The 27,826-nt window shown below is 43.7% G+C and overlaps 1 protein-coding gene across 2 annotated transcripts in view; it reads right to left on the reverse strand.

Annotated features, from left to right (window-relative positions):
• Window positions 1-5,200: 5,200 nt before the first annotated feature.
• TMEM168 (transmembrane protein 168) overlaps window positions 5,201-27,826 on the reverse strand; it is a 46,047-nt gene continuing 23,421 nt past the window's right edge. For both annotated transcript variants that reach the window (XM_029073344.2, XM_039913240.1), the window contains exons 3-5: window positions 16,401-16,543; window positions 14,927-15,201; window positions 5,201-9,791 (exon numbers count right to left, since the gene is read on the reverse strand). In XM_029073344.2, coding sequence (XP_028929177.1) covers window positions 9,244-9,791; window positions 14,927-15,201; window positions 16,401-16,543 — 966 coding nt within the window. In that variant the 3' untranslated portion in view covers window positions 5,201-9,243. The remainder of the gene's footprint in view (window positions 9,792-14,926; window positions 15,202-16,400; window positions 16,544-27,826) is intronic.

A 27,826-nucleotide genomic window follows, 5' to 3' on the forward strand; every position in this document is an offset into this window, starting at 1 on the left:
ACCATCAAATGTGCTTCAGGTTAACCAAAGGGAAGGCTTTTGTCAGAACAGGATGGTCTGAGTGGATGTTTGTGGAATTCCCAGGCTGTTCAACCTTGTTATTGTTGTTCACGGTATTTGTTAAGTACTTACTATATGCTAAGCACTGGGGTAGGCACAAGTTAATCAGATTGGATACAGTCCATGTCCTACATGGGGCTCACAGTCTTAATCCCCATTTTACAGATGAGGGAACTGAGACACGGAGAAATCATCTGACTTGTCCAAAGTGGTGGAGTAAACATTAGAAACCCAGGTCCTTTTGACTCCTAAGCCTGTCCTCTGAGGACTCACTCCTGAACCCTCTTTCTCCTCTTCCTAATTTTCCCATTGTGGTCAAAATCATGACCATTCTCCCCATCCCAGAAGTCTGCAACTTTGCAGTCAAATTTGGTATTTTGCTCTCAGAACCCCCTCCCTCTTCATAACAATTACTCCCCCTGCCTTCAAAGCCTTATAGGAAGGCACATCTCCTCCAAGAGGCCTTCTTGGACTAAGCCCTCATTTCCTCTTTTCTCACTTCCTTCTGCTTCACCCTGTCTTGCTCCCTTCATTCACTACCCCCCACCGCCAGCTCCACAGCTTGTGTTCATATCTGTAATATATTTATTTATAAATAATAAAGAATAAAATAATAAAAAAACACAGAGGAAAGCAGAGATGCCTAGAGGAAAAAGTGAGGCACTAGGAGTCAGTAGATCTGGGCTTTAAACACAGTCTTGCCACTTGCCCATTGTGTGACCCTGGGCAACTTGCTTTTCAGTTTCCTCATCTGCAAAATGGGGATTCAATACTGTTCTCCCTCCTATTTAGAGTGGGTCTTAGTTTAATCTGATTACCTTGCATCTACCCCAGTGTTTAACACAGTGCTGTGAATAAACTAAGTGCTTAACAGATACAACAATTATTATTATACCAAGTATTTTCGATCTTTATCAAAAGGGAACCCTTGCATACATTAGGTTGGTATCCCTGCTCAGGATGAAAGCTACACTACCGAAGAGGGATCAGATAGTCATTAAGACAGACAACTTCATTTCGGGCATTGAGAATGAAATTAGACAAATCAACTCCCCTTACTGTTTCCAGAAAAGGTAAAGGGAGTCTTGAAATTGCTGGAGAATGAGAACTGATTTGTTTGTCAATAATAATAATAACAATTATTATTGACAAACAAATCAGTTTATTTAACAATTATTATTATTATTATGGTATTTAGGTGCTTTGTATATGCCAAGCACTGAACTAAGCAGTGGGGTGGATACAAGCAAATGAGGTTAGGCACAGTCCCTGTCCCATGTGGGGCTCTCAGTCTCAACCCCCATTTTACAGATGAAGTAACTGAGGCAAAGAGAAGTGAAGTGATGTGCTGAAGGTCACACAGCAGACAAGTGGAGGAGGCCAGATTAGAACCCGTGACCTTCTAACTCCCAGGCCCATACTCTATCCACTATGCCATGAAAATTGAGAGAAGCAGCATGGCCTAGTGGAAAAAACACGGGCCTGGGAGTCAGAAGGACCTGGTTTCTAATCCCTGTTCTGCCACTTGTTTGCTGTGTGATTTTGGGCAAGTCACTTAACTTCTCTGTGTCTCAGTTACCTCATCTGTAAAAGGCAGATTAAAACTGCAAGGCCCATGTGGGACATGGACTATGTCCAACCTATTTACTTTGTATCTACCCCAGAGCTTAGAACAGTGCCTGGCACATAGTAATTGCTCAACAAATTCCATTAAAAAAAAATGGAGGCAATCACAAAGGAGGATGGTTTTCAATGTATCCCGCTTTGTTAAAATATTTTAACATGCTGAGGAAATTCTGGGAATGTGAGGTCTTTCATCAAGGGAGCCCTCAGAAGAGGTTTACAGCATATTAAATCCTTTGGGTACAGGGTAGAACCATCACAGGATTAAAATTCTGTCTCCAGCAGATAGAGAACAAAGCAGGTTGGCCAGGACAGGTTTCTCTCTGGTTTCAGGAGATGAAAAATGAAGATTTCTTGCCAGATCTTAGTCAACCTATAGGCTAGGAACTCAAGCTGCATTAGTGTGGCCTCCCTTGTCCTTCCACATCACTAGACAACCTCCACCCCCAGCCCATCACCTTGCCCACCTGAGCCTTCCTTCTAGCCTGCCCTAGGTCTGTGGACACCTAAAGACAGGCAGCAGCTCCACAAACTTAGAATGTTGGGGAAGGCTTGGGCTGGGACTGGACCCTGAATGACCTGGGCTGCAACACGGTGAGGGTCCTGCTGATTCTCCTTATCACACGGCCTGGTGGACTCTAAGCCTGGCCTTTCACGTTGCTTTGGTGTTTTTATTATTTCATCTTTCCTCGTGTGTCTGTCGCCAAACACCTTCCACCTGCAGCTTTCTTAGATTGTGAGCTCCCTGAGGGCTAGGAACGTGTCTGATTCTCACTTGCTTCTCCTTAAAGCTTAATATTGGGCTTTGCACACAGAGGGTGCTAATAAATACAATTACTACTACTAACCTTCCCTAACCCGGCCTGATCAATCAATAAATAGCATTCGTTGAGCACCTGGGCCCAGAGCACACAATAGTTGGTAGGACCCAATCGCGGTTCTCAAGGAGCAATCTAATAGAGCAAACAGGCACTAAAATAATTTAGAGAGGAGGAAGGAGTGCTATGGGCATTTGGGAGTATAGAAGTGGGTAGTTGAGGCAGAAGTGCTGAAGTAGTAAGTTAAAACCTGGGGAGATTGCCTTCTTGAGGTGATGTCATTTCAGAAAGGACTTCAGAGTGGGAGAGCTGTGGACTGGTGGATATGAAAGAGGACTTCCGGGCAGGAGGAAGGGCATGAAGGAAAGATGTTTAGTGAGGCACAGTGATTATCTTGAGAGGACAGAAGCATCCACGCTGGAATGGAGTGGGAGAAGAGGGTGGATAAAGACTGGGGTGAGAGAACTGAGAATCCAAGAATCATCCCTCACTTTTGATTCAGTACACCTTCCTGTGGTCCTGGTAATCAACCATTTTATTTTGTTTAGAAATACTTACCTCAGTGCTAATTGTCCCAAAACTCAGGATTATTGTTTCTTTCAAGAGAATCCTCAGCTCAAAAGTCAAACCTTAGTATCTGAAGACACTGAACATTGAAAAGGGGATTAACCAAATTGACAAAAAAATGAAGGCAGCCCAAATCAGTGAACTTCAGTTGACTCAACTTTTTCTTAGCAGAAACTCAGGAGTGGCTGGAGTTTGGCCCTCCCTTTCACTTGGAAGGGCAACTCTAGACGTGTAAAGGCCATCAGGCTGCTGAAACCAATACCCAAATATGACAATTTGATAGACATGATTACCACCATAGACATCTTTGTCACTCCACAATGTTAATGGTCTGACTTTTGTCTTGTTTGGCAACAGATTCACTCAAGGCATTACATCCCTAGAACTGGGGGAACTTTTCTGTGGGACTACGAGGATCTCTGCAAGTTTCTCTCTCCCACCCAACTTCACACCTGTCTAGTCTCACATTTTTTACTTTCTTCACATGGAAGAACTACATGCCCTTAAATCAACTTGGCAATCATCATCTTTCCTCCTAAGTCCAGTTCCTTTAACTTTCCTAGTATGAACCCAAAAGTGTGCAAACATGGGGTCATCTTTGACTATTCCCTGTCTTGTACTTCCAGCATTCAGTTTGCCTTTAAATCATGTTGGTTTTTTCTCCACAGTATTTCTGGGCTTCCCCTTCCTCTCTCTAAACTTTCAGCCACCATCCGGTTCGTGGTTTCAACATCTCCTGGTCAGAATCAAGCATTCACCTCCTTACTGGTTTCCCCATCTCTAGCCTCTCTCCTCTTAAGCCTGTCCTTCACTCAGCTCTCACACCTTCTTTACAGAATGTTTTTCGGCAAGTATTAGTTTCCTCCTGAAAAACCTCCAGTGGCTTTCCATTTCCTTCTTACCCCCTTTGCTTTTTTTCACATGCTGGCCCCAGCTCACACTGTGCTTCTCCCAAGCTAACCTCCTAAATGAACCTGCCTAGACTCTCTCACCTCCAACATGTCCACCAACTCTGTTGTCAGTACTCTCCCAAGAACTTAGTACACAGTAAATGCTCAATAAATATCCCTGAATGATTACACTCTTTGCCGTGCTGAGACTCTCTCTCCACTCACATCCACCAAGTTAAGTTTCTCCTCTCCTCCAAAGCCCTCTTTGGAAAGCTTCTCCTGCAGGAGATATTCCCTGGTAAATCTCTGCACCTCCCTAGTCACGCCATCTCCGTGAACTACCCTCAGCACTCATCTGGATATCTCTAACATTTTACCCTCAATAATGGGTCCCTCGCTTGTTTTGTGCTTCTCAGGCACTTATTACTTTGCACTAAATGGGTACTCAATAAATACTATTACTTCTCCCACTTTCCCATGATAGGAGGAGGGGACCAGTGTGAGCGAAACAGGCTGAAGTAGGGAAATGATGTCCGCTGGGGCTATGCCAACAGGCAGGAAGGTTTTTTTCTGACCAAATAACCATCTAAGGTGATAGCGTTTTGGATATGTTCAGCAGAAATCCTGAAAACAGTCAGCTTAATGTGGGCAGCAAAATCCCCAGAAGCTACAGAGGCAGCTTCTCTGGTAGCCATCTGATGGCGGATGGCACTGTGGCACAACACGGGACCTGTGCTAATGGCACTTTGCCCATAAATGGGTTTTGTATGAAAAATTACTGGGTTCATGTAACAGTGGGTTGCAATCACATGCCTGTGAACATGCCTGGCAGAAATGAGTGTGAGTGGAGCTATGCAAGCCTCTGGCTCTGCTATCAATTCTTCAGTCCTGAATTCTCAGATTTGATGGTTGGCCCTGATGGGAGCCTTCATCCATCCGTATCTCTTTGCTTATTGTTATTACTCATTTTTTTTCTTACTTTTGTTTTAACCCATGGTACCTTTCTTCCTATTTCATGTATACAATTTATATCTGCTGGTCTCTCCAATTAGACCGTAAACTTGAATGACTGACTGCAAGCTCTTTGAGGGCAGGAGCATGTCTTTTATTTTTATTTTGTATGCTCCCCAAACTCCTATTACGGTGGTCTGCCTTCAGGAGCCCAATAAATGGTAATGAATGAATGCACACTGCATCATCTTTTCCAGAGGCTAATAAAATCATTAAGGAACATGAAGAATCTTCAGAAACAAATGAGAATGGCTTTTATTGCCTGGTGATGACAATGTGTTTATTTTCAGATGGTCAACCTGACATGCCTCTGGTCAGAATTCTACTAATGCAATACAGCTGGAAAATATAGTATGTTGAAAAGCTTAAACTTTCTTGTAATTTCCTTCTATTGCAATTTATGAAAAGTGAACAAAGAAACAAGTCAGGATTTGAATTTATCTGCAATTTCTCAATTTAGATTGCCAGTAATTTTTTTTTTTCCATGAATCACACATTGCTTTCTCTGCAATTTACTTGTGGTTAATGTTATAACCAATTTCCCTAATCTTTCTTCAGTACTCAGTCTTTTCTTTTACTGAGTCATTTGTGGTTGCTAAAGACTTCGGTTGGACTACATACTTCTTAGTAGGAAGCAACACACAACTGAAAAGCGTAATATTAGCACTATAGAGCAGGGGTGTTTGGGCACCTATTTTTCTTCTAGCTGGCAGGTTGTCTTCACCCTAGTCAATATTTTTCCTTGCCTAATTTAAGAAATTGCTCAAATTCATTTCTTAGAAATATGAAATGTGCCAAGCTTCTTTCACCCAGAGTTGCACAATTCTGCCTTTGAAAAATAATCTGCTTGCTGTGGACTAAGAAATGGTTATTCTGTTTTATAAAAACGCATAAAGAGCTTAAAGTACTTCACCTTTTTGGACTTCCATATCTGCTGAGAACGAAAATGCTACAGCCATAGATGACATATATTTAGAGACATGTAAGGCAATATTAGATCCTTGTTGAGTGTTCAGGGCTAGGCGTATTCCCAATTCATTCTTACGTAATAACAAAAAAACCCCTTTTCGCCGGATTTCAGTTAATTACAATAAAATGGCGGCAGGTAATGGCCGATCCCACCTAAAAGACCAAGCTATAATTATGACAGAACCAAAAGCAGAGGCCGGTATCGAAAACAGCAAATATATTTAAGAAAAACATTATATACAGAAATGTTCCTTTATAAATAGGATCCAATATGAGGAGAATCTAGTAGGACAAAAGCCCAGTGAAATGCAAATGTGTCTTTAGTGAACAGTCTCTTTAAAAGTATACCCTTCTAAGAAAACGCTGGTCGTAAAGTGGCCTTTCTGAAAACAGGGCTTTACCACAACACTTGTAGTTGTAAAAGACAGAAATGCAGGAAGTGCAAGTGACAAAGCTACGGAACAGCACTCCAAGCCATCATGGGAAGAATGGTTGTCTTGAAAAAAGACAAGTACCAACTTTCCAAAAGGATGACTGAAGAATTGAAACAGGATAGATGATTCGGGGCTTTGTGTGTGTCACCTGTGCTCCCCCTACGGCCTCTGCTTGCAGACCACTCCGGTCCCACCTCAATGACATGGGCTGCAGGGAGCTGTACAGTTACACTGGATGGAGCAGCTAGTAACGATAAGATGAAAGGTTTTCTTTAAGGTACCTGAAACCAGTACCGAAGGATCTGAAAAATAATAACTCTACAGTTATACCTCTTCCTAGAGAGTGTGCGGAAGTATGTTACCTTCACCAACGACTCGGTACATTTCAAACCTCTATCTTTTTTTCTCTCTAGTTCCCCGGATGGATCACTTGGCAAACATACGGTTTCCCACCGGGCTTCCTCTAATCCAAGGTGCAACCTCAATAACACTCTCGCTGCTGCGGCTTCTAGCCAGGTCTCTGATGAGAGATCTCACTTTCTTTGGGAGGAGCGAATCTAAACCCGGCACCTTCATTTGCTCTCCAATAGGCATGGAGCTCAAGTCACACTCATTCAGCATTCCTTTCTTGATCCAGGGCCTCCAGAAGCAGCGCTACCCACCAGAATTTAGAAAACTTGTCAAAAAACAATCAAAAGTATCTCTGACTTTAAGTGACTCGAAACATGTGACTCCTGTTGAGTCTTTTGTCTTCAGGAACATCTTTGTGGCCAGAAGAGCAATAGCTTGAAATATAAGGCTGTGGAGAAATGGGTTTTATATTTGCCTTTCTGTTGGAGAGCAACATTTTCTTTTTAAACCACTTTTCCTGATACAGGATCTTAGGGGAATTTGAGGAAGGACGTTTAGCTTATCGGATGATTTGGCTCTTGTGGGAGCCACTAGTTTGCGTCAAATTCACTACCACAAACTATTTAGTCTCATTACGAGGCGCTTTCAAATCATTCCTCAAATCAGCAAAATATTTCTTCAACAAAAGAGCTGTCCACACTCAAAAACAGTACTACTACTCTTAAAGCTTAAAAGAGGGATATTACAAGTGTCAGAGGCTGGGCAAATTATATCTTGGAAAAAAATACAATTTGACCTTCCTTATCTGAGTATTTTAGGCAAATGGCATTTATTTTGGGGCCTGACAAAACTGAAAAATTCAGGCCATTGTGTACACCTTGACGCTTCAAGGACTTGGCCTGCATTCACCATGACTCTTTTCAGCTGTTTCAAACCATAATAGCAAATTTCATTAAAAACCTAAAGAAATGGATCAGATTGTCTTAGACACTAGGAAAACAGGCCTATCTATCTGCATTATGCTTACTTACTTACCCCGACATGAAAACATGAAGGGTCCAGAACAATGATTCAGGGAAAGGGGTGTGTATCCTTTTCTGAAATACTACTTAAGTAAATCCTCAAGAGGAGGGAAGAGTCCAAGGTCGAGGCACTATTTAATTTCTTGGAAGCTGGAGAAACGATCCTTCATTATGGGAAGGAACTTCCTGATTTAAACAAGCAGCAGTGGCAACGGACCCCAAAATCAGACATTCACCTGGACCTCAAGAATTTGACTACTTACTGTGCTAGCTAAAACCTACCTGGTATCTCAAGATTAGGAATGCAAATGGGACCCGAGGCATGTGACTGGAGACTCCACAGCTACCTGATCTCATTAGGCAGTGACAGATTTCCTCAAAAACATGTTTAGCCTAAAGCTAAAACTTACTTTTGGCAACACCACAATTGCTGCGCTGAACAGCTGTATTACACGGACTCCATTTTTTGGGCAAAATCACCTCTCCCTTATCTGTTTTAGCAAGACAATGCTACAAATACATTTTCAGTGGGATTTAAAAGAGAAATTTTAAGGGAGGATTGCTGAGTGTCAAAAAGGTGGAAAACCCTATTCACATTCTTCTCAAATTCCCACTTGGAAAATATGTGATCTTTCCAAAGCACCATCTATGAACAAAATCTGCATCTGGGAACATTTTTTTTGTTTTTTTTTTTTTGGCACGAAAACCATTAAATAACCCTGAGATAACAGCCCCTTAAGGTTACCCAGTTCCTGCGATCAACATATTGCCCGCTGTGAAGGCAGGAAGAGATTGTGGCCTTTGGTAGCTGCCTGCTTGAACTGTGTCGGGATCGCTAACCAAATAGATAATTTTGGGTCCTCGGTAGCTTTTCGAATACGTTCAGATTTTAATCGGGGAAATCAGATCCAGCGGACATTTGAGCCAGGCTGGTCTGTTTAACTTAGAGTCTTTGAGACTTAAAACTGGTGTTGGGAAGAAGAGTCATTCCCAATTCTCATCCGAGGCAGAGTGGATTTGCGATCATCTTGCGACAAGAGAATCGACTCAATCTGGGACTCTAGTCCCAGAGGAGGGCCTTTCACGGCCACAGTGGTCCTACAGAGGTAGCTAACTACCCCTGCCCTTCACTAATCCAGCAGCTAGACCAACGGGGCCTGAGGGGTTTTAGGCTGGCGAGTTCCACGCAGGGACAGGAGACTGCTTTCTGAGCCATGAGCTTTCAAGCTCTCCAAGGGCGTGGTGACCTTTAATCGATCTTTGGAACCTACCCAAAACTTGGCAGCAAGTCCACTACACAAAAAAAGTTTTTAATTGAAATCGATTTAGAGTCCAATCCCTTGCATATACTGCGATTGCTTAAGATGAACAGAGTGAGGGCAATGGCTACGGAAGTAGCAGAATATCATCCAAAAGTAACAATGGCCATTTAGTTGTGGTTGACTGCAAGAACATCCAGATAACGTCTCCCAGATAACGTTCCACCTCTGGCTCCCGATTATGATCGAACAAGTTTGAAGCCTTGTCCTGTGTCCAGCACGGTAGGAAGAAACCAACTCATTTTAAATCTTTTTAAACATCTAAAGCAAACTCTGCATACCCAGAAAAGGTTCAGACCACAAAACCAGTTTGCTAAGTGCACCAATGGATAGGTAATATGGGGAAAGTAAAGCATCCAGTGCTTGGCCATATCGCTTCCGGTCGGCAAATGAAGCGTGTAGTCACTCCAGCGTTTGGATACGCCATACACCGCCTTCACGGTACGCCCCTTTTCGGTCCAGCTGATGATGTTGTTTGGGTTACAGTTGTACTCTACCCACTCTTTGGTGAAATCGCCCAGCTGAGCGGGGTCGGCTTCTTCAACGTCCACCATTTTGGCCATCGTTGCTCCTTGCACTGCAACATACTGGTCATCGACTTTTCTGACTTCCTTAACCCAAGGCGCAGAGTTCTCGCAGTCTAACACAATGAGGAGTCGGGAACAGAAAGACCCATTCTTCTCTCTCCACCATTCTAAAAGGGTGTCCAGGCTTAATACGTCTCCCCCTGGAAGAGAGAAAAATTCAACTGATGAAGTACGGCAACCTCTTTTAAGGCCTGCGGACAGATTACGGACACTTTGACTTGCCATTTTCTTTGGATTTTGAAAATTTACAGTGGATGTGGACAAACAGATTGGGGTTTGTGTTGGCAAGACTTCTTCAAACTAGACTCATCCAATTTGGAGTCAAACAACTGAATCCATCTGCTTTAAAACATATTCATGGAAGAACTGTCATAGCTCTCTGATCGCTGGACAGTAGAAGTTACATCAGGGTAATGTGTTCTGAAACTATCTCTGGTGCACTTCATTTGACTAAATTAGCAGCTCTCCTGACTTGTTTTGGGTATTTCTATTTAAAGCTGTCGTGGCCCCAAAGTTCAGCTGAAGATCGGGGCAGTGTCCCATGAGAGGCCCAAAGCACACATTTTTCTGGGAAAGCAATACCCAGCATGGAGAATCTTTTTTAAGTCGGGTTAGTTACCCCAGCTAAAGAACCCTGGCCCCCTATAATTTAGGTTTCTGGGGCAACTAGCAAACTATCTACCTCTATTAAATTTCCTCAAAAAGAGGAGGAATATATTTCAAGTTTGGGATTTTGCTTCATCCTAAACTTTTCCCAGGTACTGATCAGCAGACCTCTTTTAGGAATCTACAAAGCCAATCAGATGCACCGGGGAACTTCCACTAAAATAAGGAATGGATGTGGACAAGGTTGGAATGAGCTCATCGGTGACAACCACAGAACCTCTCTCAGTTCATTTCTGAGGCAGAAATTTCTGGTTTGGTGTACTCTCCTGGCTCCCAGAGGGCAGGTCTTCCTCTGACCACAGGGTATGCCGAGGGCGAAGGGGAAGAAAACTGGAACTGATCGTTGGAAATGTTTTAGCTTTTTCACAAACCCTCGAACACTGGGTACCATCAATCTCAACGACCCGAAAGCCCAGGCATTCTGTTGCAGAATCTAAGTCTCCCTCAAAAACCACCGTTTCCTTCACGGAACAAGGTAGTCAACGGATCCAGGACCGCAGACAATTACAATCCAGCGCTTGCCTTTTGCATTCAGTCAGTAAATATGACCTCCCAAGCTGTTCTACTCCACATACTTCATGCTGTACTTGCCTTTCATCCGTCACTATGTTTCAGCAACTACGAATGAACAAACATGGTTCGGGACCTACAAAAACAATCTCTCACAAGACACACTTCAGCACAAAGACAACAGTGTTGTTGATGCACTGTACCACTGCTGAAGCTTACAGAACACATCGCATTCTCGGCTGGGGCCAAATGCTCCGTTTCATTGTTGCCAGCTTTATGAACCCCCTCCAGAGGTCAGAGGATGGTACGGATTAGCAGAGCTAATGACCGGCTGTTCCATCTGCCACAAAACATCTCTGTCAGACAAACTATGCACAATTATTTCAACAAACACCCTTCGGGGCAGAAGGCTGGAGACACTCTGAGTCTGCTCTCGGTTCTCTGAAATACAGCTTCCCTTCATTTAGATCTCATTTCATTTTAGCATGACCTAGCCATTGCATTCTACCAGCTCCTTTCTTCCTTATTTGGTTTGCTCTGTGTTTCTGTGTGCCTACGTAAAGTCTGGATTCTGGCCCAAATGTACTGCGCTGCCATTTAGCCCAAACTGCTGGCAGTGCCCATTTTATTTCCCAAACACATCAGAGACTGCTTTCCCCGTTCCTTCCGAGCAGTGATCAAGGTCTCCATCTCCTTTTTGGGTTTGAAATACTAGGGCTTGGAATCACTTTCACCAGCAGCGAAGCTTTCCATTTTCCCTTGAGACCTCAAGTGGAGTCCACTGCACTCTGGTCCTCTTCTAGGAGGATAATCATCTTTATCAATTCATTGCAACCGTGATATAGGCAAGAAATTGAAGCTGCTTGTCTTGAAAATGAACCCCTCTATAATGATACTACTTACTTTTAAGCGCTTCAAAATTTCTCTGAAAAGTGTCCTGATTATAGTCAGGCATGCAATTAGAGGGAAGATGTTGCTTTAAAATCTTTTTTTTATCCTTGACCCCTATTTTTTTTTCCTCCCAGGGCCCCTCCATTGGCAAGTCTGTCTGTTTCCTCCTCCTCAAATGTACTCGAATTCACACTTCATTCTGGTGAAATCTTAATCTAGCATGCCTAACTTGGGTTTCACTTGTTCTCGTGTGACATTCAAACTTGTCAACACTGGCCAAGGAGAGTGCTTTGTTTATGATTCTGCCCACTTACCCCACCACTATTTTTAAACGAGACTCTGGAGGAAAAAAAAATGGGATTACTGACGCGGCCATGCCAGATTTCCAAAATAAGGCCTCCATTTTACGTAAGAACAGGACAGTTTGTTGGACTGCCATTTTGAACCTCCCTCTTCCTCCCTTTCAGAAAGCCAACTTGAGAATGGAAGTTTTTAATGGTACAGACCACGGAGTTCCAAAAAAAGCCCTAAATAAAACATTTTGGAAAACATGTGACAGGGAACTAATGATGATAATAATAATATTAGTTGAGTACTTAGTTTGTGCCAGGCACTGTACTAAGCCCTGGGGTAGCTACAAGATAATCAGGTTGGACACAGTCCCGGTCCCCCAAGGGGCTCTCAGTCTCAATCCCAATTCTCATTTTACAGATGAGGTAACTGAGGCACAGAGAAGTTAAATGACTTGTCCAAGGTTACACAGCAGACAAGCGGCAGAGTCGGGTTAGAAACCAGTTCCTTCTGACTCTATCCACTAGGCCATGCTGCTTTCTCATGTTCATCACTTAAGCTTTCATTTTGGTATAGACCTGAACATTTCTAAACCTTACCTTCTAGGGAATGATACTGCGATTTATCTATAATTCTAGAAAACAAGAGCTCTACTCTACCTTGACTTTTAGATTTCTAGGTCATTGCTCTTCTACAGCTACTCTAATTCGAATACTTCTCCTTTCCAGTCCTGTCTTGATAATAATACTTTGTCAAATGCTAAGTGCCAAGCTCTGTTCTAGGGACTAGGTTAAATACTAGATAATCAGGTTGGACACAGTCCCTGTGCCACATGGGGCGTCACAGTCGAGGGCAAATGAATAGGATTTAATCCCCACTTCATAGATGAGGAAACTGAGCCCCAGAGAGGTTACGTGACTTGCTCAGAGTCACACAAAAGACTAGTGACAGGGCCAGAATTAGAAGACCTGGGTTCTGTGCTCTTTTCACAAGGCCACACTGCTTCATTTTCTTCAACTGGGCCACATTTCTTTCACCTTCAAATATGGCTCTCAAACATATTTCACTAATAACACCCATCGTTAGAGATGCCCATTCAAGAGAAAATGAACTGGATCAAATTTAAGGGAACACTCCCTTCCCCGGCCTCTTTTTAGGAGATACATTTGCCAAGCTCAATGAGACCAGTGATCTAAATGGCCAAAAAATCCCCAAGTGACGGCATATTTAGTATTCCTGAAAAACAGTGAAAATGAGACACTTAGAAGAAAATTGTTCTGTCTTTCCAATAATGCTGGTCTAAAAAGATCCCTTTCTCCAAACCCTTATATTAGTCACCCTTTGGATGCTATCAACAGTTTAAAATAGAGATTCATTCATTCAATCGTATTTATTGAGCACTGTGTGCACAGCACTGTACTAAGCGCTTGAATACCTTTCCTCCCTCATACTTAGACAAGCCTCATGAGGGCCAGGGACTGTGTCCGAACTGTTACCCTACATTATCCAGAACTTAGTGCTTGACACACAAGCACTTAATAAATACTATTATTATTATGTTTATTATAAAAAAAGAAAACACCCTTGGATGTTTCCCCTTTTTCAAATACAAATGGCAGTAATGGAAATCTCTTCTCAATTCTGGAATAGGGACTATACCCAATTCTCCTATTAGGCAGGGAGCTACCTTCCTGAAAAAGGCCACATTAAAGAAAACCTGCATGGAAGTACTCGCACCTTCCAGTGCCACACATAGGTATACCTTTAGTTCTGAATTGCAGTATTTTATAGCTAACAAAACTCCTTTTGCCAGATTAATATTCTCTAATCCTCGACAACATTACAGCTAGAATGTATAGTGATATGCCCAACTGATGTGTATACAGAGTTGCCCTTTGGGTGAGTAAAATAGGGACAGGTGTTGAGGGGAGTGGGAGAGGAAGCCTACAAACATCCAAAAGTCTATTAGATGAGACTTAGAATTTCTGCCACTCACAGAAGTTGGGTAATTTTTAAAATACACACGCGGGACTTTCAGTATTAGAAACCTGGGGGTTCCGGGGATCTATCTATCACTGATCGGATTAATTTTGCAGAACCATTTCTGTCCTTAAATTGTTCCATGCAGCAACTTTTCTTGGAAATTAAAAGGCTAATTTTTAATCTGATTTACTGAAGGCACGTCTCCTCCAGAAGGCCTTCCCTCTTCTCCCACTCCCGAGTCACCATGACTTGCTCCCTTTCTTCTCCGCTCCCGCCCCCAATCCCACAGAATTTATGAAAATCTCTGTAATTTCTTTATTTATACTACTGTGTTTCTCCCCTCTAGACTGTAAACTCACTGTGGGCAAGGAATGTGACCATTTATTGTTGTATTGTACTCTCCCAAGTGCTTAGTACAGTGCTCTGCACACAGTAAGTGCTCAATAAAACGAATGCATGACATTTTCCATTTTACATGTGATGCTCCAATGCCAGGTCTTTAAAAAAAAATTAGACAATCAATACACAAGCCTGCTTCACCGTTAGCAACAGCAAATACAAACCTTGAAAATTCTGCATTTCCATAATATTCATAATTTTTTCAAGTAAGTCAGGGGCATAATAATAATAATAATAATTATGGTATTTGTTAAGCACTTACTATGTGCTAAGCACTGTTCTAAGCGCTGGGGTAGATACAGGGTAATCAGGTTGTCCCACATGGGGCTCACACTTTTAATCCCCATTTTACAGATGAGGTAACTGAGGCACAGAGAAGGTAAGTGACTTGCCCAAGGTCACACAGCAGACAAGTGGCAGAGGTGGGATTAGAACTTACGTCCTCTGACTCCCAAGCCCACATTCTTTCCACTAAGCCACACTGCTTCTCTATGGATACACACCATTTTCAGTGCAGAAATACAAAGCATATTACCTGCTAGGGCCCACTCTCCTGTGCCATGGGAATGACCGCTATAATATAAAATGTAGGTATCGTGTCTGGGACCATCCAGAGTCCGCAGTTCAAGAAAAGATTTGAGCTTGGAATGTAGCGTGTCAAACGAGAGTCCGCTGGTAGAATAGTCACACCCGTATGTTTCAATCATGTGATACGCAAAAAATCGCTGGACAGCATTAAGCATGCCTGTAGACCTCAAGTTCAACTCCTGCACGTGCTCAGGAGGGAGAAGCGTTGGCTGACCATCTGGGCTGAGGGAAAAAAGAAAAAAAAGAGAAAAAAGTTGGCTGAGTGTCTGAAGGACCATTCGCTTTCTGAGTTTACAAAGAGACCTGCTCATTATATTGACTTGCCCTTTCCAACACTCCTTCGTAAAGGCCACAAGGGAATTAAGTTAACTAAACTTGCATGTGTAAATGAAGTCATTTTTAGGAGACTTCCTGCACTCCAGTGGTGAAACACGGGCCTTAGGAAAATTAGAATCTGGCTTCTCAATGGGCACTCTGGCAAAGCCAATAGGTCCACGCTCCAGGGGGTGGAAATCCTCTTGGCCCTTCCACCATACCCACTGGCCAAATCAAGGCCTGGCACTGATGAGCCTTTTGAATCTGACATAAGGAGGCTCTCTTGGGGTAATGTGTTTGGTTAAAGACTGAATGAAGGGTCAAAGGAAAATCAGAGGAAAGAATTTGTTTTGGGAATAAAATTTTGAAACACAAAACGGAAAGTCTCATCTTTAAATATCTATTGATGTTTACCCATCACTCAATTAGATTAAAAAGGATTTTTACAATATCAACCGGTCCAAATCTGAACTATCACAAAGATGTAATCGAGGGGACGGAGAAGGATTTTTGGCATATACTAGCACTACCACAAAGGGTCTTTCACCTGAATGTCATAAATTCATCTTGAAAAAGTAAAAAAAACTAAATAAATCACTTGATTTAGGTTGCACTCTTTCAAGAGCGCCCAATCTGCATGAAAGTCTTTCTTTAACAATTCAGTGGACTATTAAAATACAATACTAGATTGCTCCATGGTTAGTATAGTGACAAAAACATTTTACTTCTTTGAGCAAAGTACTATGACTATTCACATTAACTTATGACATCAAAAATAACTATTCAACTGAGGACAAAAATCAGCTAATTTTAACACAGGTTATGGTCAATAGTTTCAAATGTATTTCTTAAAAGAAGAAAGTCTCCTTATAGAAGTCACCTTAAGGAAAATCACTGATCTTTTCTAAGCCCTAGCTACTTAATACTCCAATCAAATTCACATAAAATATCTAAACCGCACTAGAAGCACTTCGTCATTACTCAGAATAGGAGCTCTTTAAGGGGCAGGGAAGTTAAAGAATGGAAATCATCAGGGCTTTCACTTTAAAACACTTATCTCTCAGGGGTGGGTCAAAACTTTCAGAAACAAAGTTGGGTTACCATACCTGCAGAAGTTGGTGGGGATCACAATAGCGTATCCCACGCATGTTCCTCCTAAACAGTTTCCCAGTTCATGGAAAAGACCGTGAGCCATGGATTCCAGGGGTAAAACAACGAGAAACATGCTCAGGAAAATTCCATTGTTTGGCTAGAAGAAAGAAATGCTATGTTTTCAATCAATTGTATTTACTGAGTGTTTACCGTGTGTAGAGAACTGTACTAAGCGCTTGGGAGGGTACAATATAAAAGAGTTGACAGACACGTTCACTGCCCAGAATGAGTTTACAGTCTAGAGAGACAGACATTAATGTAAATAAATAAATTACAGGTATGTACATAAGTACTATGGGGCTGAGGGAAGGGTGAATAAAGGGAACAAATCCAAGGTCAATGCAGAAGAAAGTGTGAGAAAAGGAACTGAGGGTTTAGTCGGGGAAGGCCTCTTGGAGGAGATATGCCTTCAGTAAGGCTTTGAAGGTAGGTAGCGTCAGTTATGAAGAGGGAGGGCATTCGTGTCTGTTTTCAAAATTAAATCCTACCCCAGGTTCCACCCTCCATCCTCTCATGCTTTTTTGAAGCTTTTCGCCTTCTTGCTCCTAAATGTAAAATGGCAGTCTCTTGCCCTGTGGTGTGGAGTATACCTTGTTTCCCAACACCACATTGAGGAAAGCTTTTGCAGTGTTGCTCCCCCACTCTCTAAACTATACACGTGTTCAGAATGTTTCCTTGGACCCCATGGCTCACTGTATCCACACAGGCATGCACCGTTAAATCGTATGCTCCTTAATTCCTTAACAACCTGGCCCGAAATATATCTGTGCTGGAGCAGAAACTTACAGAGGAGGTGGGGATGGTAAATCCACGTGGTTTTACTGGAAACGTTATCATTTCTATTGGTACCCTGATCTTCCCGCAAATTTTCCCGAAAAAGCATGATGGCTATGAGAGGTAAATCCTACGACAATTTTAAGCTTTTGTAACAACCAAAATGGATTCACTTTTTTTCCTTCCAAGGAGAGACAGGTGCAGCATCTACCAATTTGAAATGGAAAATAATCTTACTGCAGAAATAGTTTAGATGTCCTAGTAGTATAAATGACGGCAAGGGAGACAGGAAAAAGAAAGGAAAGGAAGGGAATAAGCATGGTGGGGGGGGGGGGAAATCTTGTGGACCCCCAGCTCCACTGGGCTTTGCGGGAGCCATCTGATGACTGGGGTGGCCTCCTGCCTCCCTGCTGTTGGGAAAAAGTCCCAACTGGAACATCAAGTGAATAGAAGATGACCTGCCCACAATTTAGAATGTGACTGTTCGGACTAAAGACAACCCTCCCTGGAATGGTAAGGAGGCCATGGAGTATTCACTCTCAGCAGGAATGCACAGATATGTTGGTTGTTCTTGAATGGCTGGGTTGCTGAATTTACCCCACTATTTCTTTCCCTGAGTGCCTGACCTCCTCCATCCCACTTTTGGATCGTAAATCCCTTTCTGGGCCAGATACAATACCCTGGCACCACACCCTAGTGTGTTGTATAATAATAATACCAATAACAACAATAATGATTGTTGTTGTTGTTGGTATTTGTTAAGCGCTTACTATGTGCCGAGCACTGTTCTAAACGCTGGGGGAGATACAGAGTAATCAGTGTTGTCCCTCGTGGGGCTCACAGTCTTAATCCCCATTTTACAGATGAGGTAACTGAGGCACAGAGAAGTTAAGTGACTCGCCCAAAGTCACATAGCTGATAAGTGGCAGAGCCAGGATTAGAACCCACGACCTCTGACTCCCAAGCCCGGGCTCTTTCCATTGAGCCACGCTGCTGATATTTATTGTGCTATGTGCCAAGCACTGTACTAAACACTGGGATAGATACAAGGCAATCAGACCGGACACAGCTCCTGCCCCACACAGGGCTCACAGTCTAAGTAGAAGGAAGGAAAGACATTGGAATCCCCATTTTAGAGATGAAGAAACTGGGGCGCATACAAGAAGCTAAGTGACTTGCCCAAGGGTCACCCAGCAGGTAAGTGATGGAGCCGGTGGTAGAATCCTTATCCTCTGACTCCCAGGCCCATGCTCTTTCCACTAGGACATGCTACTTCCCAGCAGGAGTGTAGTGTTTTGAACATTGTTGGGACTTAACTTGCTCTGATTGTATTATATCTACCCCGCTGCTCAGATGACTGTAGTGAGTACATGACAAATACCAGGGTTATTATAAAAATTATGAATAACTACCAATATTGCTCTTACTAGTGGTGACAACTGCAGAAAACGGGCCAACACCCAAGTCCCTTTGTAAAGGCTATGAGTCTACAATACAAAGAGAAATTGGAGTAACTGGCAGAGACTCACTACTCCATAAAAAAATGTGAATTTATTCAAATGTGGAAATGGTGAAAGATAAGTTGAATTCCATTATAAATCATCCACATTTTGAATTTCTTTAATCAACTAATTTCTTCTAGGCTTCCTTCTAGATTTGCTCTTAGATATATAGATCTATCTGATTGTATATAACTAGTCAGTAATGCAGAGTGCTAGGGGAGGGGACACCTCAGAGCAGACCCAAAAGCTTCAGGGGGAGAGGGAGTGAAGGTGAGAGAACCTACTGTAGACCCAGGTTTCCTCCTTTCCCGATTTTTCCTCCTTCGTGGAGTTCCCCCAGACCAGTTCTTTCCACGGCCTTTCTAGTCCTCCTAAGAAACAACTGGAGAGCTGACAGTGATCTAGTCCCCGATCCACCAACATGAATTCTGATAGCTAATATCCTTCCTATTTGGTTTGGTAGATGATTGTTGTCTATTGAAGACAGCATCCTTATTCTGTGGTGTCAGTGTCTAAAACTTTGATGCACTTCAAAATTGGCCCTATTTTCCTAGCCACGAAAGTTCTCTGGCAACCAGGTACCTTCCCCGATCCCCATGCCTGCCCCTCACCCCCCCGACCCCAGTGCTTCTCCCAGACCGGCTCCCAGGACCTTGCTCCTGACATGCCCTATGCACCGCCAAGCACAACGCTCCCCCGGCCTCTCTCTCTCCACCAGGTGGCTGCACAAATCCACCTGGTGAATGCTGAGAAGCAGCATGGCTCAGTGGAAAGAGCCTGGGCTTTGGAGTCAGAGGTCATGGGTTCGAATCCCGGCTCTGCCACTTGTCAGCTGTGTGACTGTGGGCAAGTCACTTCACTTCTCTGTGCCTCAGTTACCTCATCTGTAAAATGGGGATTAAGACTGTGAGCCCCACATGGGACAACCTGATTCCCCTGTGTCTACCCCAGTGCTTAGAACAGTGCTCTGCACATAGTAAGCGTTTAACAAAGACCAACATTATTATTATTATCACCACAACTGCCGCCTTCGCACCCCAACATCCACGGTCCTTGGCATCCTCCTCTACTGTTCCGCCATCCCGCCTCTCCTCTGCATTACCCTTCGGCGGACCAAAAAGCCTCCATCCCAGCCCGCCCTGCACCACCCCAGCGGGACAGAGAAAAACAGGGAAGGCATGTGTCTGTTTATTGTTATACTGTACTCTCCCAAGCGCTCAGTCCAGTTCTTTGCATGCAGTGAGTACTCGATAAATACGACTGAATAAACTGAATGAACGAAAACAGCCGCCCCCTGGCTTCGCTTCTGCAAAACCTCGGGAAGACCAGTGCTGCTATTGTATAAGTCACTGTGGCCACGGTTGTGACCATGGATCCTGAGCTGTGGGAAACCTGAAATTCTGCTCCTCTAGCCACCGTAGTTTACCATTCGTTGTTTTTGTCTCTATATTGTCTTCAGTGTTTCTTCTTTCCTTATATATTTGTCGCCAGTCCCTTCTCTCTATTTTGATTTTTAGACTGTGAGCCTCCAAGGGACAGGAACAGTAACTAATTATAATAATTAATAATAATAATGGTACTTGTTAAGTGCTTACTATGTGCCAAGCACTGTTCTACGCACTGGGGTAGATTCAAGTAGGTTAGACACAGTCCCTGTCCCACATGGGGCTCACACTCTTAATCCCCATTTTACAGATAAGGTAACTGAGGCCCAGACAACTGAAGTGACTTGCCCAAGGTCACATAGCAGACATGTGGCAGCGTGGCTCAGTGGAAAGAGCACGGGCTTTGGAGTCAGGGCTCATGGGTTCGAATCCCAGCTCTGCCACTTGTCGGCTGTGTGACTGTGGGCAAGTCACTTAACTTCTCTGTGCCTCAGTTCCTTCATCTGTAAAATGGGGATTAAGACTGTGAGCCCCACGTGGGACAACCTGATTCCCCTATGTCTACCCCAGCGCTTAACAAATACCAACATTATTATTATGTGGCAAAGTCAAAATTAGAACCCAGATCTTTCTGAATCCAGGCCCGTGCTCTATCCACTAAGCAAATTCTCACCTGGTATTGTGTTTCCCACTGCTTAGGACCATGCTCTGCATACAGTAAGTGCTTAAGAAATACTATTATTCGCAGTAAATATGGAGCAGAGAAAACTTTTAGGTTTCCAGGCCAGTTACTCTTCATCTATACAACTGCTTTTAATAACCAAATTATAATCAGGCACCATGTACAGTATTAAGTATGAAATTGAAGATGCAATGTGGATTCTAAAATTAGAACCTATGAAGCAGCTTATAACCTAGCTGTGAACTACGAGATAAAGTTCAATTGCCTATCAGTTTGCAAATGACTCAAGTTGGAAGCCTAATTAAATAATTTAAAATTTCAATTAAATTGTTAATTGGCACCAGTGTCATTGTAATACCCTTACAGCACCCAGGACAAGTGACAGTATGGAAGGAACCCAGCTTACAACAACTGATACAGGAGCAATTTTTTGAGATGACTTCACCAGGCTTTTCTGACAACCCAATGTGTGGACATTATGACTAGTGAAAGGAGAATCATAAGGGGGAATTTTCCACAGCTTTACTAAGTAGTGAGGTTTCAGAGGAGGCCACCAGAATTTCAAAAATGAATTTTCAAAAACTGTCCTCAGGAATTTTTTTTTTTTACTAAACACATTTCCTTTATCAAATTTACTCACCAAGATATCTATATTGATCAGGAAAGTCAACTTTGTGACTGGTGGGAGTTCTTTAGAGGAGGTTTTTGATCATTATCTTTGAGAGGGGAAGAGAGGAACCAGAGTACAGTTTTGGGCAAAGCTTATCAAAGCAAATACAGAATAAAAGAAAATTTGATATCCATTAGTATGAAAGCCTGGAGTCAATTAATATTAGGATAAACAAGTATTTGATTATCTTGGATTACCTCTCAATTACTCAGCTAAAGTTGCCACGTTTTCTATCAGGAGAACACAAACGAGTCAGTGTGAGCACAGTTTGGCATGCCCTAAAATTCAGACCCTCGATGGCCGTACTTTGAACTGAACAGATGGCAAACACACCTAGGTGGAGCCAGAATGGATGTATGTGGGATCATCTGTCGGAACCTGTTCAAAAAGCTTGGATGGTCCTGGCATACCAAGCCTTGGACCGCAGCCTCGGCCAGCAGCTCATCTCTGACCTTGGACTGTCCAATTCCATTTTAGTCACCCTCCGCCAGCCCGCGCAGGTGAGAGCCAGGATGACTGACACTGCTGGAATCCTTTCTGGATAGTTCTTTTGGGGTGATCCTCATTCTTTTCAGTATGTTCTGAACCCTCCTGATATGTTTAAGTTTCAGACAATGAGCTAAAGAACACGTAGAGAAAATGTGTGCAAAAGGCGTTTTGCCTCACTGTGGATACCCTCTGATGCCACTCTATTCAGCTGCGTCCCCATTGAGGGAGCAGTCACCCCATTTGGCATGAGGATGTGTCAGACAGCTCCAACTTAGTCTGGAATGGATATCTCTCTTTATACGGCAGATGAGTGGCAAGACCCTGATTTTTACCCTGATTCATGTATTCCTACCCTCAGGACATGTGTATTTATATTTGTCTATTCAATTTATTCAGCAATTTCCTCCTGGGACCCTTGCACAGTATACTTCCTGCTCTACCTTCCTTCCTCCTCCTCCAATCTGTGAATATTCTCTGTCTTTCCTACTAGATTTTGAACTGCTTGAGGGCAGGCAATATGTGTTGGTAAGTGCTGACAGTATTTACAAGAGTTTGACTGACAGATGGAAGGACCTGCCAATTATAGGGCCTAAATCAGGACCTGTTTGAAGGAGGTGGTGGCTAAGGTGGGATAAGAGAGTGGATTTCAAACTGCTGTGACGGCAAGACTCCGGCTCCCCCTGCATCACCAGTGTCTGTTTCGCTGGCTCTTCCTCTCATTCCTTGAATGGGTTTCCCACGAAACAATGTTCTGGGTGCCCTTCTCTTCTCCCCTTCTACTCCCAGGGCTTCGACTACCGCCTCTAGGTGGAAGACCTCCAGATCTCCCTCCTTAGCCCTAATCTTTCACCTCCTCTGCAATCTCGCATTTGCTCTTAAACCTCCGGGATATCTCCACAAGGATGCTTCACTGACTGGCAAGTGGAGCTCATTATGTCTAATGAACGTCTCACCTTTCTTCCCAAATCCCCTTCTCTACCTACACTTCTCATTACAGTTGACAACACCACCATCCTTCCTGTCTCTGAAACCCAAAGCTGTGGCATTAGCCTGGAATCAATCAATGCTATTTATGGAGTGCCTTCTGTGTGGAGAGTACTAAAGTGCTTGGGAGAGAACAGCTGAGTTAATAAGCAAGTTCCCTGCCACCAAGGAAGGAGACAGATACTAAAATAATTGGCAGATGGGAGGAAGCAGGAAAAGGGAATATGTACCTAGTCAGATGATCTGGGTTTTAATCCTGGCTCTGTCATTTGCCTTCCGTGGGACCTTGGGCAATTCACTTCTCTCTGCCTCAGTTCCCTCATCTGCCAAATGTGGATTTAATACCCTTTCTCCTTCCTGAGCCCCATGTGGAACCTGATTATCCTGCATCTACCCCAGCACTTAGTGGCTGACACATAGTAAGCACTTAGCAAATACCAAAAATATTACTATATGTGCTTCAATTGTACAATAGGTAAGGGAAGCCTGTAAGTGCCCTGGCAGCCCCAACTACTTAAGAGGCACAAAAGTGCTGAGGTGGCAACTGTGTGGAATATAACCCCTCTCTTACTCCTCTCATATTTAATCTGTTGCTAAATCCTGTTGGTTTCTCCTGCATCTCGGATCCACTCCTTCCTCTTCATCCAAAAGGCCCTGGGTTCAGGCCCTTATCATATTCTCGCTTGTGACCACTGAATCAGCCTCCTCACTGGTTTCCCTATTTCCAGTCTCTCCCCCTCTCCTGCAGACAGTAAGTGCTTCTCAATTACTACTGACTGACTGACTGATATACAATAGCTTCAATCTTCCATTCAGAATGCTGTCACCTTTTCAGAACTCTTTTATTCGAAAGTCCCTGGGCATGGCAACCGCTTCTCAAGTTATAAGACGTCTGCCCTCTTTCACACAGTGGCATTGCACTTCCTGCTTTCAAACCCCAAGAAATGGTAAAATGACTGTTATTGTCTCCCAATTTCTTGGAAACATTTTAAAGAACATACTAACCCCTTTCTTTGTCCTGAGGCTGTGATAGTGCAGGGAAGATTCATTCATTCAATAGTATTTATTGAGCGCTTACTATGTGCAGAGCACTGTACTAAGCGCTTGGAATGAACAAGTCGGCAACAGATAGAGACAGTCCCTGTTGTTTGACGGGCTTACAGTCTAATCGGGGGAGACGGACAGACGAGAACAATGGCAATAAATAGAGTCGAGGGGAAGAACATCTCGTAAAAACAATGGCAACTAAATAGAATCGAGGCGATGTACATTTCATTAACAAAATAAATAGGGTAATGAAAATATATACAGTTGAGAGGACGAATACAGTGCTGAGGGGATGGGAAGGGAGAGGGGGAGGAGCAGAGGGAGATGGGGGGAAAAGAGGGTTAAGCTGCGGAGAGGTGAAGGGGGGGTGGTAGAGGGAGTAGAGGGAGAAGGGGAGCTCAGTCTGGGAAGGCCTCTTGGAGGAGGTGAGTTTTAAGTAGGGTTTTGAAGAGGGGAAGAGAATCAGTTTGGCGGAGGTGAAGAGGGAGGGCGTTCCGGGACCGTGGGAGGACATGACCCAGGAGTCGACGGCGGGATAGACGAAACCGAGGGACAGTGAGGAGGTGGGCGGCAGAGGAGCGGAGCGTGCGGGGTGGGCGGTAGAAAGAGGGAAGGGAGGAGAGGTAGGAAGGGGCAAGGTGATGGAGAGCCTTGAAGCCTAGAGGGAGGAGTTTTTGTTTGGAGTGGAGGTTGATAGGCAACCACTGGAGTTGTTTAAGAAGGGGAGTGACATGCCCAGATCGTTTCTGCAGAAAGATGAGCCGGGCAGCAGAGTGAAGAATAGACTGGAGCGGGGCGAGAGAGGAGGAAGGGAGGTCAGAGAGAAGGCTGACACATCCAATTGTCATATCTGTTGGGCTTATGCCTCCTTAAGATCGCTCCAAGAAGTCACTAGATGTTTTTTCTAATGGTATTTGTTAAGTGCTTTCTATGTGCCAAGCACTGTTCTACACGCTAATTCAAATGCAAGCATAAATATCTGGTCATTGCCCTGGTGAATGTTAGCACGTTCCCCCTCTTCCCATTCCTCGCCTTCTCCCCCTCCCTCTTTCCCAGCACCTTCTCTTTTTGACTTCCCCGGTTCCCGTAGCTTCTTCCACCAACACTGAGCCTATGGAAAGATGACTGCTGACCTCCCGTTGGCCGGGTTCTAGAACTGGGCTGTTTGTGCTCATTCCAATGTGCAACCAGACCAGCTACCTTTGTTATCCCTGTAGACGGCTGGACTCTGCAAAGCAACTGGCAAGCCTCTACCAGCTGGCTCAAAATGGGGAAGCCTTTTAAAAGTTATCGAGTAGCAACAAAGCTCTGTAAAAACTTAACCAACCCAAAATCCCCCTCAAGTTTTGCCAGGAAATATGAGAACACCTGGAGTGTTCTCTAATGTTTTGCTCCAGAACCTTGCTCTGGTTTTTGACCTTTCTGGGCTTCTTGGCTTCACAGAATTGGCTGCACCTTGATAATAAACTAGCATCAAATTCTGAAACAGTCGAAGATTGTCCTTTCACTCTTTAAGAAATGATAAAACAGAGCCAAAGCACTGCAACCCATGAGCAGTATCACAATGGCAAAGACGTTATCAAGTTGGAATGGGGTTATAAGTCAAACACAAACTGAAGTCAATCATAAAAGGACCAACTCCTTAATGAAAATGTCTTGAAATTATTCAGCTGAACACATTTTGCTGTATTGCTTAGTGGGTACAGCTCAGGCCTGGGAGCGAGAAGGACCTGGGTTCTACGACTTTGCCACATGCCTGCCGTTTGTCACTGGGAAGTCATTTCACTTCTCTGGGCCTCAGTTACCTCATCTGTAAAATGGGGATTGAGACTGTGAGCCCAACGTGGGACAGGGACTGTGTCCAACCCAACTTGCTTGCATCTACTCCAACATGCAGTACAGTGCCTGGCGCATAGTAAGCACTTAATAAATACCAGAACTATTATTATTATGTGGGACAGGGACCATGTCCAACTTGATTAACTTGTATCTATCCCAGTGCTTTGAACGGTGCTTGGCACATAGTAAGAGCTTAACAAGTACATAATTAATATTATTCTTATTATGAAGAAAGGAATTACTCAGATTCAAAAGAATTGAGAGCCTTTAATAATAATAATGGTATTTGTTAAGTGCTTACTATGTGCCAAGCATTGTTCTAAGCGCTGAAGAGGACTGGGCCCAGAATTAGGGGTGCAGAGCTGAGTTCTAATTGTGCACTGCTGCTGTTCCATGTTATGTCACCTTGTCTGCTGCCTCAGCCTCCTCACTGACCTCCCTGCCTCCTGTCTCTCCCCAGCCCAGTCCTAACCACTCTGCTGACCAGATAATTTCTCTAAGAAACACATTTTCATGTCTCCTCACTCCCCAACAACCTCTAGTGGTTGCCCATCCACCTCTCTATCACACAGAAATTCCTCACCATAGGCTTTAAAGCACTAAATCAACTCACCCTCTTCTACCTTACCTCACTGATTTCCTGTTACACCAAGCCTACACGCTGCTCCTCTGAGCTTTTGTGGGCAGGAATGTGTCTGTTGTTATACTGTGCTCTCCCAAGCGCTTAGTACAGTGCTTTGCAAACAGTAAGCACTCAATAAATAGGATTGAATGAATGCATGAATGAACACCAACTTATTTACTGTTCCTTAGTCTCGCCACCACCTTACCCTCGTCCTCCCTCAGTCTGACCTGGAACTCCCTTCCACTTCTTATCCAACCGACCACCCTCTCTCCCCACCTTCAAAGCCTTACTAAATGCACCTCACCTCCGAGAGAAGTTCTGCAACTAAGCCCTCATTTTCCCTACTCCCTCTCCCTTCTACTTTGCACTGGGATCTGTACCCTTTAAGTACTTGATATTCACCCCATTCACAGTCCCACAGCACTCATGAACATAATCCATCATTTATTTTAATGTGTATCTTCTCCTCTAAACTGTAAGCTCCTTGTGGGCAGGGAATAAGTCTAACAACTTTGTTGTATTGTACTCTCCCGAGTCCTTAGTACAGAGCTCTGCACACAGTAAGCGCTCAGACAGTAGCATGAATTGACTGATGTCTAAACCATCAATTAGGAGTATTTATTGAGTACTTACTTACAGGGCATGTCCTAAACACTTGGAAGAGGACAACAGAATTGTAGGCATGATTCCTGCTCTCAAGGAGATTACAATCCAGCACTAAATTTACAGACAGGAGGAAGAGGGCGAAAGAGGTATGAATGTGAGTTAATGCTTAATTAATTGGCTAGGTAAGATCTGTCCATAGATATTAAAGGACTGGGGAACGCAAGTACCCCAAAAGGTACCCTCCAAAAGGCCTTCTCTGTTAATAATAATAATAATAATAATGGTATTTGTTGAGCACTTCCTATGTGACGGGCACCATAATACGCGCTGGAGTTGATACAAGAAAATCGGGTTAGAAAGAGTCCCCCGTCCCATGTGGGGCCTGAAATCTTAATCTCCATTTTACAGACGAGGTAACTGAGGCCCAGGAAAGTGAAGTGACTTACCCAAAGTCAGACAGCAGATAAGAGGTGGACTCTGGATTACAACCCAAGTTCTCAGACTCCCAGGCCAGTGCTCTTTTCACAAGGCCACACATACTCGTTCCTCTCACCCGCTACTCCCCTACTTGCCCTCTTCGCTCCTCTCAAGATCACCTCTTAACTATACTCCACTCTCACCCTGCCTGCTTCCAGCCCCTTACATTGTCTCCCTGACCTGGAACTCCCTGTTCGCCTCCAAATCCACCAGACCTCAGCCCTCTCCAGCCTCACAGCACTCCTAAAATTCTAGCCCTTCCAACAAGCCTTCCCTGACTAAATATCAGCACCTCTAGTT

The sequence above is a fragment of the Ornithorhynchus anatinus genome, chromosome 10 (assembly GCF_004115215.2).
Source record: "Ornithorhynchus anatinus isolate Pmale09 chromosome 10, mOrnAna1.pri.v4, whole genome shotgun sequence".
In the NCBI taxonomy this organism is placed as follows: Eukaryota; Metazoa; Chordata; class Mammalia; order Monotremata; family Ornithorhynchidae; genus Ornithorhynchus; species Ornithorhynchus anatinus.